Below are 14,867 nucleotides of genomic sequence, written 5' to 3'. Positions count from 1 at the left end.
CTGACTCCCACTCTGTGTCATGCTCTACTAAAAACCTTCTTTGTTTCAGCCCATTGAGGCCCAGAACTCTAAAGATTGCCTAATTATCTCATCCATATTGTCGATAGCCCAGTTGCAAATAGATGACATAACTTGTACCTGTACAACAGGTGTTAAATCCTCACTATTCTGTATATTGGGATTTTGCAATTTTTCATTCTAATAGTGTTTATTACCCCAGGATCTGGCTCAACTACATCGTAATGAACATTACTGTTTTCTCTGCAGGATCGGATGTGGACTGGACAATCTGGAGTGGGACAAAGTTGCTGCAATAATTCAAGATATCTTTAGGAACACAAATATTATAATCACTGTGTACTCTTTGTGAGGATGTCTGTGTTATGATTTCATGTATATTGTAAAGTATTCTATACAAATGGTTTGAGCTGTTGGGGACAGATAGGCATGAAATGGTGACTCTGGTACTTTTTGTTAGTTACCTGTTGGATTCCTATCATTTGGTGGTTACGGTTTGCTGCTTCTGTTGGCAGATCTTAAAACTAATAGCTAAATAATTAATTGGATTTTGTTTATGGCAGATGCACATCAATAAATTCATAATAAGACGTCATGGAGTGAAATTCATCTTTTAATAGAAAGTAGGAGAGGGCCTGTTTTTCTCATTATTTAATCTGCTAGCATACTTGAGAATCACATATTTCAAAGCTGTGCATTCCCATCATTTCTTTTATGAATTTCAAAGAAAAACAGGCTTTTTCCATTTTTGTTGGAGGAATTTCACCTCCATACTGTGTGAGGTAATTCAAGATTTTTTTTCAGCCTGAAATTTGTCAAAATGCCAACCAATTTTGCAACTTGAGTGAACCGGTTCACATGTCCTTTTAATGTATAAGTTTCTTCTGTTATTCTCTTTATAAATTCAACCCTGTTGCAGAGAGTGCTGTTGCCATGGAATTATTGTATAATCAGTATTTTCTTCTGTTACTGTTGACATCAAATTTTACAGCACAGCAACAGGCCATTCAGCCCAACAGGTCTATGCTCCATGTGAGCCCCCTCCCACCTTACTTCATCTGACCCAATCAACATATCCTTCTGTCCTTTTCTCCCTCATATATTTATCTAACTTCCCCAGAAATGCTTCTGTTCTATTCACCTCAACCACTTCATGAGGAACTCACTACCATATTCTCAACACTGTCTGGGTAAAGAAGTTTCTCCTAAATTCCTTATTGGATTTATTAGTGACTATCTTATATTTATGACCCCCAGTTTTGGACTCCCTCACAAGTGCAAACATCTTCTCTAGGATTACCCATCCTATCGAATCCCTTCATCATTTTAAAGACCTCTATCAGGTCACCCCTCAGCCTTCTCTTTTCTAGAGAAAAGAGTCCCAGGCTGTTCAGTCTTTCCTAATAGGTATAACCTCTCAGTTCTGGTATCATCCTTGTAAATCTTTTTTGCACTTCCTTTGGTGTTTCTATATCCTTTTTGTAATATGGAGACCAGAACTGTGCACAGTACTCCAAGTGTGGCCTAACCAAGGTTCTATATAAGTTTAACATAACTTCTCTGCTTTTGAATTCAGTTCCTCTAGAAACGAACCCCAGTGCTTTGTTTGCACTTTTTTGTGACTTTGTTAAACTGTGTCGCTACTTTTAATGATTTGTGCCTCTACAACATTTAGACTCTTATTTTCCAAGGAGTAGGTGGCCGCCTTATTCCTCCTACCAAAATACACCACTTCATACTTACCTATTATTGAAATTCATTTGCCATTTATACGTGAGAAGTGAATGTCATCATGCAGTAAAGCGGCATTAGACTCTGTTTTCTTATCCAAGAAGAGAGATGTAAAACTACATCTGCAGTGAAATATTTTGATTTGGTTGAGCAACTTGGCAGAGACATCCGGCAATTCTTCAACTTCATGGAAATGTTGCTGTTACTTAACTGTGATGGAACACTGGTTGTTCACGTTTACACAATCAGCAAAATGAAAATAAGCCACAAGAACGCTGTCTGTTTTTTGGGTTTCCTATTCATTGTAGAGTATGTGTTTTGACAGTCAAGACCACATCCTTAGTTTGGGAAGACCACATTATTCCTCATCCCAGATGTACGCATGTTACTTTTTTCGCTCAGGATACGCAGCTTTCTAACCCTTCCTGATATATCATGACCTTTGATAAAACGTGTATTGCTTCCTATAAATAATCTCTCAATAACATCCTCATTATAACCTTTTAAAATGTGTGTACCTTTTTGTTGAACTTTTGCACTCACTAAGATGAGGGCTGTCACTGTTATAGCTGAATGACATTTCCAGTTTGGACATCAGTTGTCACCATTGAGCATTCTTCGGAGTCAGGTGTAGCACAGACAGATGCAGAGTAAAGCTTCCTTTACTGCACCCTAAAAGTTGCCTTAACTCTGGCCACATAAAAGCAGCTTTACTGCACCAATGGGTTTGAAAACTGCCCAAAGTCATTTCGCATAAGGTCCTTATAGCCAGCAGAGAAAGGAGACTTTCATTTCATCAGCCTAGCTGTTTCAAAACCTGAGTGCCAAAGGTGAAGGGACAGTATTAACTCACTGCATCATCCAATCACCTGTAATATTCTTGCATATGCCCCTCAAAGTCAACATTGTAGAGACAACAAAATTGTTCTAACTTGACATAGGAAACATTTTTTTCCTCAATTTCCTCCGCTCATTCCACTGAAGGCATTGCTTCTCTCACTGCTATATGGTTCCATTAGCAGGGGTTGGGCTCTGGTATATCACCCAAGTGAACATTGCATATGTGTGAGCTTTGGTATTGAGTGCTGGTTGGAGAACATCACAGCTGAGCCTGACCCTGTCCTTAGCCAGTGTCTACGTGCAGCATTTCCATGAGTCCGGGGGGGTGGGGGTCACTATATAACAGTTAGGAAAGGAACCTTGGTCAATCTAGACTCGGGGCTCTGTGGACATTTTGTAGCACACCTCCGCTGCCCTCATAGACATCTGTTGAGAACAAGAATTGAGGTAGAAATGGACCTAATTATGTATGATTCAAGAGACAAAACCTTGAATTTTTCAATTGGGCACACACCTGACTGGAGCCTGTTGTCATAGCAACAAAAGAAACTTCTCACTTTTTGCAATTTTTTTCAAGGAGAAAATAGTGAAAGAGAGAGGAGTATGATTTGCCCCACTTATGAACCTACTGTAATATCTGGGGAGGCTTCATTAGAATTTTTTGGGTGAGTTCCAGGCAACAGAAACTCTTCTGCTTGGCAGCTCCCCATTTCAGAAGTGGGAAAGTGTGTGTTAGTGCAAGATTTAAAGGCCTGCAACAGCTTAAAAGGGCAGGCATCACCATTACTGTCTCTACACAAGGAAAGACATTCTGAGATTAAAGAATGACTGCCAGCACTTCACTATATTCTTTGATGGAGCAGTGGGAATACTGCTGCAGGAAGTGAACTAGAGGACAGTATGCTTAGGCATTGCATACAGCAGGGCTCTAAGACAAGTCCTGCAATGGCAGGAGGAGGCTAGGGCAATGAGTGCCCTACCCTCTGCTTGGCCAGGCAATGCAAGATGTTTAATGACCTTGCCAGGTCACCATTGAAGCCAATGGAAAGTAAAATTGGGTGAAGCGTAAAACAGGCGGCCAGTTTGAATCTCTGTGCTTCTCGGCGGGTGAGTTTGATTAAAATTATTCCCTGTGTTGAAGTACTTTAATGGATTACCAACAATGCCCATGACGTGCCCTATGCCCTTGACATCCCAGTTACCACCATTACTCGCCTTACATGCATGGAATGTAATTATTTATTGCAAGCATCTGTCATCCCACCTATTGTGGGCTGCATGCTGACAGTTGGGTTTTACTGCATGTCATAGCACTTTTTGCATACTTTTTCAAGGAGAAGGTAGTACATCTACCAGAGAAAGAGAGTGCTGCAACAGGTTGCAGCCTTGCAAACCTCTGACCGCATCCCCTGTGCAGAATAGGCACGGCAACTGAAAATGAGGAAGTAAGAGAATATTTGCCAGTTGTGAATTCATGATGAGCATCTGCCTCTCTTACAGGAACAGGAGTAGGACATTCAGCCCCTGAAGCCTATTCCACCATTCAATTCGATCATGGCTGAACTGTACCTCATGTCCATTTACCCACCTTTGATCCATATCTCTTGATACCCCTAACAAAAATATATCGATCTCTGCCTTAAAAAAAATTATTTGTCCCAGCATCCACAACCTTTTAGGGGAGAGGGGTCCAGGTTTCCACTAACCTTTGCGTGGAAAAAATGCTTCGTTTCACTCCTAAATGTGCTAGCTCTAATTTTAAGATTATCCCTCTTGTTCTGAATTCTCCCACCTGAGGAAATGGTTACCCTGCATCCACCCTATTGAATCCCTTTGTTGTTTTAAACAGCTATTGTATCCTGTATTAACTACCCGCAAACCATACTATGAAACCCTTGTGTCATACTTTCTAGTGTGAGTTACATGTGAACTCTGTTCGTCGGGAAACTTTTATAACTTGTCTGCCATTTTTCCTTCTCTAGAAGTTGCAAGCCCTAGGATATCTCACGCTGCCAGCACTTCAGAGCACATGGAGTCACTCAGTCTATCCTGCTTCAGAGACATCCACCTGGAGGGGGAGGGCAGGGAGTAACAAAGCAAGTCAAAGAGGAGCCCACTGGGTGACACACAGAGTATGAGTGAAAAGGAGGACCTGCTGATGGCACATGGAGGTGGAAGACATTGCTGATGGGAGGGTTAGGTCTCATAGCCCCTCAGCTGAAGAGCCTGGGGATCAGGGTTTCACCCATCTGGCTTTTAAAATGTTTACAGAGCATCAAATGCTGGTGGAGGCACTAAGGGCCAGACAATGCAAATAGCAGCTTGTGTGAAGGAGTGTGCACAGGACATTGGAGTATAGCTTTGTAACTCTGCAGTCCACTTTGAAGTGTAGTAGTTTCAAGGACATTCGTAGCAGAGTCTCCTGTGAAAGAGACTCTAGGGGCAGTCTCTACTTTTTCCATAGATGCTCAAACTGCTGCCAAAGAAGCCTGGCTCACAAGGCTCAAATCTCTTCTAGCCTCAAAAAGTTGGGGATAGGTTGCAGATATGTATCCCACTGGGCGTCGGTGATCTTATTGAGACTATTAGGTCTGCTTTGACTCAGGTCGTTAGCCACACTGAGCCAGTGTCCAGTATTAGCGGGATGGCAGGAATGGGCATGGATGATGATGCTGTCTCTCAGGATAACCATTCCTTGCACATATGATAGAAGGAACGTTGAACCAGCCAGCAGCACAAGCGGTGCAGCCAGCAGAAGGTCCATCTCAGGATTTAGTTGCCATGAGATGAAGGACACCACCTCGGTCCCAGGAGGCTCCTTTGGCAATATAATGCCCAGCTATCTCACACACTCCTGTCGCTGAGGTAGCACCTAGGAGAGCACAAGGTTAAGAGCACATACTTCACACAGGCACCAAGGGAAAGCACAGGGGTAAGAAGCATTAGGCACACAAACACAATATGGGTTTTCTTTAAATTATGGCAGTGCTAAAATTGTGATGCATGCAGACTCTGCTCTTGGAAACATTTGGAAGTTGTCTTGTTAGGGGACATGAATGGGAACTTGATGAGTCGTTACGTAGAGAGAAGGGTCTTTAAATGATGGCATCCTTGTGGAATCAAGAGAAGGTAAAGTCATGCAACATGCAGCACATAGCGATGATGCTTGAAATCCTAGCTAGACAATATTGCAGGAGGTCCCCAGATTAATCCAGACACCTGAAGCACACCTTCAATATGCCAGTGGCGTGCTGAAGTATCAGTCTGGTGCATGAATGGACCTCATTTATACCAGTGCTCAGTTTGCATCCTGGGATCTTGAACAGATGTTATGAGCTTAAGCTGAAAAGGATAACCTGGATTTCCTTGAAACCACCCCAAAACTTGCCTTTCTGGGACAAAGAGAGTTGAAACAGTGGATTTCCCTAAAATGAAAGCATTATGGTAACTCCCAGGGAAGTGAGTATTGACTGGCATTACATAGAATTTACTGCACAGAAACAGGCCATTCAGCCCAACAGGTCTATGCTCCAAAGGGGCCTCCTCCCACTTTATCTCACCCAATCAACATATCTTTCTATTCCTTTCTAGCTCATGTACTTATTTAGCTTCCCCTTAAAGGCATGACGCAGTGCTGCTGATAACAAACAAGCTATGCATTGAAAGTGTGGAGTCCTTTTCTATTGATGTTGTAGTGGCATTAGCAAGGGAGCATGTATGTCATGTGGGTGTAATCTATGACTCCTTGGACCTTTGGGAATCCTGTCACTATGTGAAAGTGCAATGCCTATTACGCTAACTCTTATTGTCCATGGGGAAGGAGGTGAAATTGCTTGTTCAGGTAAACAATGTTTCTATAACCTACTTAACGCATCTGTGCACAACTGATTGGCAAATGTTAATGACATCCCCAGTAGCAAGCTGGAATAAAACCCATAGCATAAAGTTAAGGGCAGCTCTGATGTTAACAGTTGCTGTCAGTGAATTGCCTGTGCTGGAGGTGGCCTGTATGTAGGACAACATACAGCATGTGGCATGCGGTTTCCATTGTAAAGCAAAGCCTCCGGAGGCAATGCCCTCCTGAGAAATGTAGGAATGTCTTCCTCTGCTTGTATGTTCCAGTAAGGGGGTACCAGCGAGTGGGTGCTGCCTGATGGGTCTGGCATCTTTCAAAAAGCAAAGTGACAGGGAAATTCCCAATGGGAAGCCCACTGTGCCCTGTGTGAAATGGTGGGAGGAAAATGGTAACTCCAGAGCAAATGGCACAAAGGCATGGGCGTAAATTCGGCTGATTGAAATCAAAATTCAGGCTAGAGACTTTGCCTGTGAACCTTCAGGGAGCCCAGGGAATGATTCATGTAAAATGTGTCAGCTGTTGAGCATTTATCTCTTCTTGACAACTGTTTTCAACCTGGGAGAGATAAAGAATTCTGGGAACCTGTCAGTAAAGGTTATAAAAACATAAAAAAACTACCATTTGGTTTGCTAGTTTGGTACATGATATCATGATATGATTGCATTATTGAATCTTGGGATCATTTGTCTCCCTTGTGAACTGCGGGATGCATGGTACTATTTCGGTAGGTGCATTTTTGACAGTCTGTTTTTTGAAATTGCTTTTTGAAATGTTGCGGCACTGTTTCCAAGTGTTCAGCAGATCTCTCAGGAAGCTTACTGCATAGCTAGGGGTTTGTGATCCCTATGAAGGTTGGTTTACTAAACCTCAGAAGAATGTGAAAATTCTTTGCTTAAACTAGAAACCTCGAAAAAAAACATATGTAGCGTGCCACTTTCTGGCACACCTTCCAAAGCACAGGGCAACACAACATCTGCAGCAGCTGATGCAATTTCCCTTTGCAGATAAAATACCATGTTGGATTTGGCAGATGCAGACATTTGACTTTCTACAATGTACAAGAGTGGCCACGGACTCTTTGTCCAACCATTCAGAGCTATTTGGATGGCATGTTTATAAGGTAATATCTGACCATTGGACCAAAAGCATATTCCACTTTATTAGTTTATATAGTAAAGTGGAAATAGGCTGGGTAGTATAGCTCCCATCTTTCACTAATGGTTAAACATGTTTGGAATGGTCTAACAGGTACTTACACCGGCAGAGTGGGCCTGAGGAGTTTCGGGTCTTATATCTCTCTCCAGATAACTGTCTTTCTGCTTCTTCCCATTCTCGTTTTCATGTCGCTCTTTCTGCCTTTCTCCCTCTCACGTCTCTCTCTGTTTGGCTGTCACACACTTTTCTCACGAAGGTATCTGTATCACTAGGTCTGAATCCTTTTTCATATCACTTCTGTCACACACTTCCCTTAAGTCTCTCCTCCCTCTGCCTTGTCTCTCATTTGTACATCTCCAATGACTCTGTGTGGCTTTCACACATATTCTTGTACTGATGTATGTGTTTTACAAATTTTAAAGCCCAGGGTTTCAGGAAGATGGGAGGCAACGTATTAGAGGTGAGGCAACATGGGTGATTGAGAAAGCCTGAACAGCCTAGGACTCTTCGGAAAAGAGAAGGCTGAGGGGTGACCTAATAGAGGTCTTTAAAATTATGAAAGGGTTTGATAGGGCAGATGTAGAGAAGATGTTTCCACTTGTGGAGGAGACCAAAACTATGGGCCATAAATATAAGATAGTCACTAATAAATCCAATAGGGAATTCAGGAGAAACTTCTTTACCGAAAGAGAGGTTAGAATGTAGACCTTGCTACCACATGGAGTAGTTGAGGTGAATAGCATAGATGCCTTTAAGGGGAAGCTAGATAAGCACATGAGGGAGAAAGGAATAGAAGGATAGGAGATAGGGTTAGATGAAGTAGGGTGGGAGGAAGCTCATGTGGACCATAAACACCACATAGACCAGTTGGGCCGAAAGGCCTGTTTCTATGCTGTAAATTCTATGTATGGTGAGATTGAGGAGAGGCTGATGGGGTGTACAGCTGCAAGGAAGCAAGGGGTTGGGATTTCAGTGTGGGAGGGAGGATAAAGCTGGAGATTAATCAGGATGGATGTGGTGTGGGAGGATGGGAGTTTGAGATGATAGGTATTGGAAGCATTAAAAGGGTACGGTTGGCTCAGGACGAACTTGGAAGAGCTGGGAGGACTGAAGGGGTGGGAGGATTGGTAGCCACTGAGGGGGGTCTAGGAGCACTCCTGGGGAAGATGAATTAGGATCACTGAGGGAGGAAATGGGGGCTGGCAGCACTGAGGTCATGTGACTGGAAGCAGTGCAGGATACCTAGTGAGGATGTGATTATAGTCCCGGGTTGTGAGTATTACGTTAGATCTGGGAGTAGCCAGAAGTCAGGAACAGAGCACCAATGCCAGCTGGGAGTACAACAAAGGTGCCGTGCTTGAACACGGCAGAGTGACGGTAAGTGGGGAGAAGCAGAAGTATGGGGAAGTGGGCAAGAGATGCTGTAGAGAAGGCACAGTTAAAGAAACTGAAATTGTTTTTAGATAGCGAGGCGCCACAGTGGAGCAAAAGCGTAGGGCACCACATCCCTTGGAAGAGAGGCCAGGGTGGGCACGTCCGATTTAGTTTCAACAAAATACTGACCTTCTGGTGCAAAATATTTTGGGGCCCATTTCAATGGATTCCTTCCATACGTCAGCGGGAATCAGGCAGAATGGCCGTTAACTCCAACTGGGCCAGGATAAGCTAGACCTCAGCCACAGGACGAAGTTCCCTGTAAGGCCTTGAGGGGACAGAGCCTCTGCCCATGCCTACAAGGCCATCAACATAAGGAGGTGGGGACAGGAGGCAGGGTGGGGGCTTCTAAAGTCTGGAGCTCCCGCAAGCCAGCCCTCAGTCGGGACCTGGCGTAGGGTCCGCGCAGGTATGCCTAGACTCACCAGGTATATCTCGTCAACAGGAATGGATGGGATGCCCAGCTGTGGTTCAGGTCGGGATCGAGGCCTGAACCCCCCCCCACCCCCCACCCGAAGATGGGGGCGGAATTTCTTTTTACAATTGGGCCCCAGACACAATGCAGGGATTTTGAGACTGAACAATACAAATGTAAATAGATTCCGAGCAATTTCTAGTGCTGATGTGGTGATATAAAGCCAGATAAAGACTGTTCATTGGGGAGATGCTGTGAAGAGAAAGGAATGGAATTTGTTGAAAATTGGATAGCTTTATGAAGGCATTAACTGTCTGGAGGTTGCTGCTAAAATGCAGCCAGAATTTATTCACAGAGATTAAGATTTAACCTGGGTGTGGGAGTTGGGGGGAGGGGAGGAACTATATTAAAAGGATGATAAGAAACAAATATAAGAACAAAGTAAGTAGTCATAAAGTAAATCGATAAACAAGGATCTGGTGCAATGGTTTATAAATAATAATGACATGAGGAACAAGATACAGGAGTTTAAGGGTTGTGGATGAAATGGATGCAGCTGGCTTCGTGTTGACGTGTTTAAGGCCAGCACGTCAGCACAATTTTATAGCACGGGGCTTCTGTGACTACCTGCTGCCCCTTGGTGACATCATTTGCAAACATGGTGTCCAGTTCATTGTACACTGATGACATCCAGCTCTACTTCTCCACGAGGTCTCTCAACCCTTCCACTGCCTCTGTGTTGTCAGACTGCTTGTCCGACATACAGTCTTGAATGAGGCACAATTTCCTCCAGCTAAACATTGCAAAGACAGAAGCCATTGGCTTCAGCTCCAACCACAAACTCCATACCCTGGCTACCGATTCCATCTTCCTCCCCGGCCACTGTTCACAAACTCAGTGTCCTATTTGACTCAAAGCTGAGGTTCTGACCCCAAACCCTCCATCACAAAGACCACCTACTTCCACCTCTGTAGCATCAGCTGCTTCTGCCCCATCTCAATCCTTAACCCTGCATTTGCCACTCCCAGACTCGACTATTCCAAAGCTCTCCTGGCCAACCTCCCATCCTCCATAAACTTCACCTTATCCAAAACTGACTGCCCCTGCATCCATCCCACATCAAGTAATGCTCCCCCATCACTTCTGTCCTTACTGACCTATATTGGCTCCTAGTCCTACAATACCTCAGATTTAAAATTATTATCCTTGTGTTTAAATCCCTTCATGGCCTCTGCTCCCTATCTCTTTAACCTCCTCCAGGTTTATAATTTATTGTCCATCTGAGTTGTCCTGAGAAGTTGGTGGCGCTTTAATACAACTGAACATCGGAGGGCAGTTAAGAGGTAACCACATTGTTGTAGGACTGGATCCACATATAAGCCAGACCGGGTAAGGACGGCAGGTTTCCTCCCCTAAAGGACATCAGTGCACCAGCTGGGTTTTTTTATGACAATCTGACAGCTTCGTGGTCACTTTTACTTATACCAGCCATTCATTTCCAGATTTTAAAAATTGAATTCAAATTCTCAAACTGAACTCACAGCCTCTGGATTACTAGTCCAGTAACATAGCCAGTATCGTACCCCCACCCCCCCCACCCCCGAAGAAATAAGGAATATATCAAGGGAGGGTAAAGGCATTAATATGGTTTAAGGCCAGTGTTAGTTACCTTGAATTGCAGTTAAATGAGTGTGGAGACCTTCCAAAATGGGGAAGTGATCTATTTTGCTGCCAATGGGAGGGAAGGTGGTAATCAGGAACAGATTGATGGTTCATTTTTGAAATATCGGCAGACCCGATTGCTGAAGCTGAAATAGAGGCTCCGCATCTTCTCGAACTAAAATTCTGACCTTGGGTCGAAGGAACAGGTTGCAAACAAAATGCTAGAATTGTACTTGAGATTATTATACAGATAATTACATAGACTTTACAGCACAGAAACAGGCCATTCCACCCAACTGGTCCATGCCGTGTTTATGCTCCACACGAACCTCCTCACACCCTATTTCAGCTAACCCTATCTGCATATCCTTCTATTTCTTTCTCCCTCATGTACTTATCCAGCTTCCCCTTAAAGGAATCTATGCAATTCGCTTCAACCACTCCATGTGGTAGTAAGTTCCACATTCTAACCACTTATGTAAGTATCGATTACAGCTACTATTTTTGTCAGTTTATTTTTGAGGGGCTTTACTCCTTTTTTTTCTCTTTTGCTTAGACACAAGTACAGTCATCGGAAGGTGCAATTTCAGTGTAATGATTCAGTACCAGGCCCCTCGCGACCCACTCCCTCCGCCAACCCCCAAGTACAACATCTCACTTTCATATGAGGCTCTGTATTGAGGGTCTGACACCAACAAGAACTGAGGCAGCCCTGGCATTACACCAGAAAATGTTCTGAATATAATCACCTACACATAAAGTTGACTACTTTATGGGCACCTTGTTAGCCATGCTTAGCGGGTGGAAAAAATGGTGTATTACAATAGTTTCTTGTGAAGCAGGATTCTGTTTCCATGCCTGGAATTCCAACCTTTTCAATAACTCTCAAGCACAAATTAATTGGAGTCTGAGCTAGAGACTACAATAAATGCCCAAAATGAGCCTGCTTTCTGAGCTTTGAGCTGAGAACATAAAACCTTACTGTGCAGTATTGAATAGGTGCATGATTCCAAGGATAAGGAATTAATGCACCATTCACAGATTAACATGCTAGGAATGACAAGTATTTGAATGGCATGCATCAGATTTTGAGAGAGACGTCTCAGACAGGGCACACCCAGTACGATGTTCCTTACGGGTAAAGTCAACAATACGCTTCCTTCCTCCCACCTACAATCATAGAATCTTACAGCACAGAAGGCGGCCATTTGGCTCATCATGCCTGTGCGGGCTGTTTGAAATAGCTGTCCAATTTAGTCCCACACCCCAGCTTTTTCCCCATAACCTTGCAAATTAGTCCTCGGTTTTAATTATATTTTTTCTCACAAACATCATATAGAATTTCCCCAAATTTGATGGGAAGTGGGAAATGGAAGGGGCAATGCTGCTCGATCCAACGCAAGATGTGTGCAGTATGGGGTGACCCAAACTTTTCTCTCCCTCTTTCTCTTATAGAGTCATAGAGTCATAGAGTTATACAGCACGGATAGAGGCCCTTCGGCCCATCGTGTCCGCGCCGGCCATCAGCCCTGTCTACTCTAATCCCATATTCCAGCATTTGGTCCGTAGCCTTGTATGCTATGGCATTTCAAGTGCTCATCCAAATGCTTCTTGAATGTTGTGAGGGTTCCTGCCTCCACAACCCTTTCAGACAGTGAGTTCCAGACTCCAACCACCCTCTGGGTGAAAAAGTTCTTTCTCAAATCCCCTCTAAACCTCCCGCCTTTTACCTTGAATCTATGTCCCCTTGTTATAGAACCCTCAACGAAGGGAAAAAGCTCCTTAGTATCCATCCTATCTGTGCCCCTCATAATTTTGTACACCTCAATCATGTCCCCCCTCAGCCTCCTCTGCTCCAAGGAAAACAAACCCAATCTTCGCAGTCTCTCTTCATAGCTGAAGCGCTCCAGCCCTGGTAACATCCTGGTGAATCTCCTCTGCACCCTCTCCAAAGCGATCACATCCTTCCTGTAGTGTGGCGACCAGAACTGCACACAGTACTCCAGCTGTGGCCTAACCAGTGTTTTATACAGCTCCATCATAACCTCCTTGCTCTTATATTCTATGCCTCGGCTAATAAAGGCAAGTATCCCATATGCCTTCTTTACCACCTTATCTACCTGTTCCGCCGCCTTCAGGGATCTGTGAACTTGCACACCAAGATCCCTCTGACCCTCTGTCTTGCCTAGGGTCCTCCCATTCATTGTGTATTCCCTTGCCTTGTTAGTCCCTCCAAAGTGCATCACCTCGCACTTTTCCGGGTTAAATTCCATTTGCCACTGTTCCGCCCATCTGACCAACCCATCTATATCGTCCTGCAGACTGAGGCTATCCTCCTCGCTATTTACCACCCTACCAATCTTTGTATCATCAGCGAACTTACTGATCATACCTTTTACATTCATATCCAAGTCATTAATGTAGACCACAAACAGCAAGGGACCCAGCACCGAACTTTTTTTATTGGTTTGTCAAGAATAGGCATTTACAATTTATGAAGCAGTTATACATATATCTTACAAAGTTATTGTACATACAGGTTCTCTTTTTTTTAAAAAAAAATAATTAATTCACTTTTGTGAAAAAACAATTCTTCTTCGGGTTCCATCTCCAATCCAGTGGTTAACATAAGAAATAGGAGCAGGAGCAGGCCACAGGGCCCCTCGAGCCTGTTCCATCATTCAATCAGATCATGGCTGATCTTCAACCTCAACTCCACCTTCCCGACCAATCTCCACATCCCATGATTCCCTCAGAGTCCAAAAATCTATTGATCTCAGTCTTGAATATATTCAATGGCTGAGCACCCACAACTCTCTAGGGTAGAGAATTCCAAATATTCACGACCCTCTGAGTGAAGAAATCTTTCCTCATCGCAATCCTAAATGTCCGACCCCTTATCCTGAGATTATGTCCCCTAGTTCTAGGCTCTCCAGCCAACTGAAACATCCTCTGAGCATCTACCTTGTCAATCCCTCTTAGAATCTTATATGTTTCAATGAGATCACCTCTCATTCTTCTAAACTCCAGAGAGTATAGGCCCATTTTACTCAATCTTTCCTCATAGGACAACCCTTCCATCCCAGGAATCAATCTAATGAATCTTCATTGCACTGCCTCTAAGGCAAGTATATCCTTCCTTAGGTAAGGAGATCAAAACTGTAAGCAGTACTCCAGATGTGGTCTCACCAAAGCCCTGAACAATTGCAGCAAGACTTCCTTACTCTTGTACTCCAATCCCCTTGTAATAAAGGCCAACATACAATTTGCCTTCCTAATTGCCCGACACCATCCAGGACAAAGCAGCCTGCTTGATTGGCACCCCATCCACCACACTAAACATTCACTCCCTCCACCACTGGCGTACAGTGGCTGCAGTGTGTACCATCCACAGAATGCACTGTAGCAATTCGCCAAGGCTTCTTCAACAGCACCTCCCAAACCCATGACCTTTACCACCTAGAAGGACAAGGGCAGCAGGCACATGGGAACAACACCACCTGCACATTCCCCTCCAAGTCACACACCATCCCGACTTGGAAATATATTGCCGTTCCTTCATCGTCACTGGGTCAAAATCCTGGAACTCCCTTCCTAACAGCACTGTGGGAGAACCTTCACCACATGGACTGCAGAGGTTCAAGAAGGCGGCTCACCACCACCTTCTCAAGGTCAATTAGGGATGGGCAATAAATGCTGGCTTTGCCAGCGACGCCCACATCCCATGAACAAAATTTTAAAAATACCTGCATGCTA

The 14,867-nt window shown here is 44.0% G+C and overlaps 1 protein-coding gene across 9 annotated transcripts in view; it reads left to right on the top strand.

Annotated features, from left to right (window-relative positions):
* The window catches only part of LOC137322058 (ADP-ribose glycohydrolase OARD1-like), a 40,456-nt gene extending 38,198 nt beyond the window's left edge, over positions 1-2,258 (top strand). For all 9 annotated transcript variants that reach the window (XM_067985105.1, XM_067985111.1, XM_067985107.1 and 6 more), the window contains one exon: positions 268-2,258. In XM_067985105.1, coding sequence (XP_067841206.1) covers positions 268-370 — 103 coding nt within the window. In that variant the 3' untranslated portion in view covers positions 371-2,258. The remainder of the gene's footprint in view (positions 1-267) is intronic.
* Positions 2,259-14,867: the final 12,609 nt, after the last annotated feature.

This window comes from Heptranchias perlo, chromosome 5, assembly GCF_035084215.1.
Source record: "Heptranchias perlo isolate sHepPer1 chromosome 5, sHepPer1.hap1, whole genome shotgun sequence".
Lineage (NCBI taxonomy): Eukaryota > Metazoa > Chordata > Chondrichthyes > Hexanchiformes > Hexanchidae > Heptranchias > Heptranchias perlo.
This window is presented reverse-complemented; position numbering and strand designations above follow the sequence as displayed.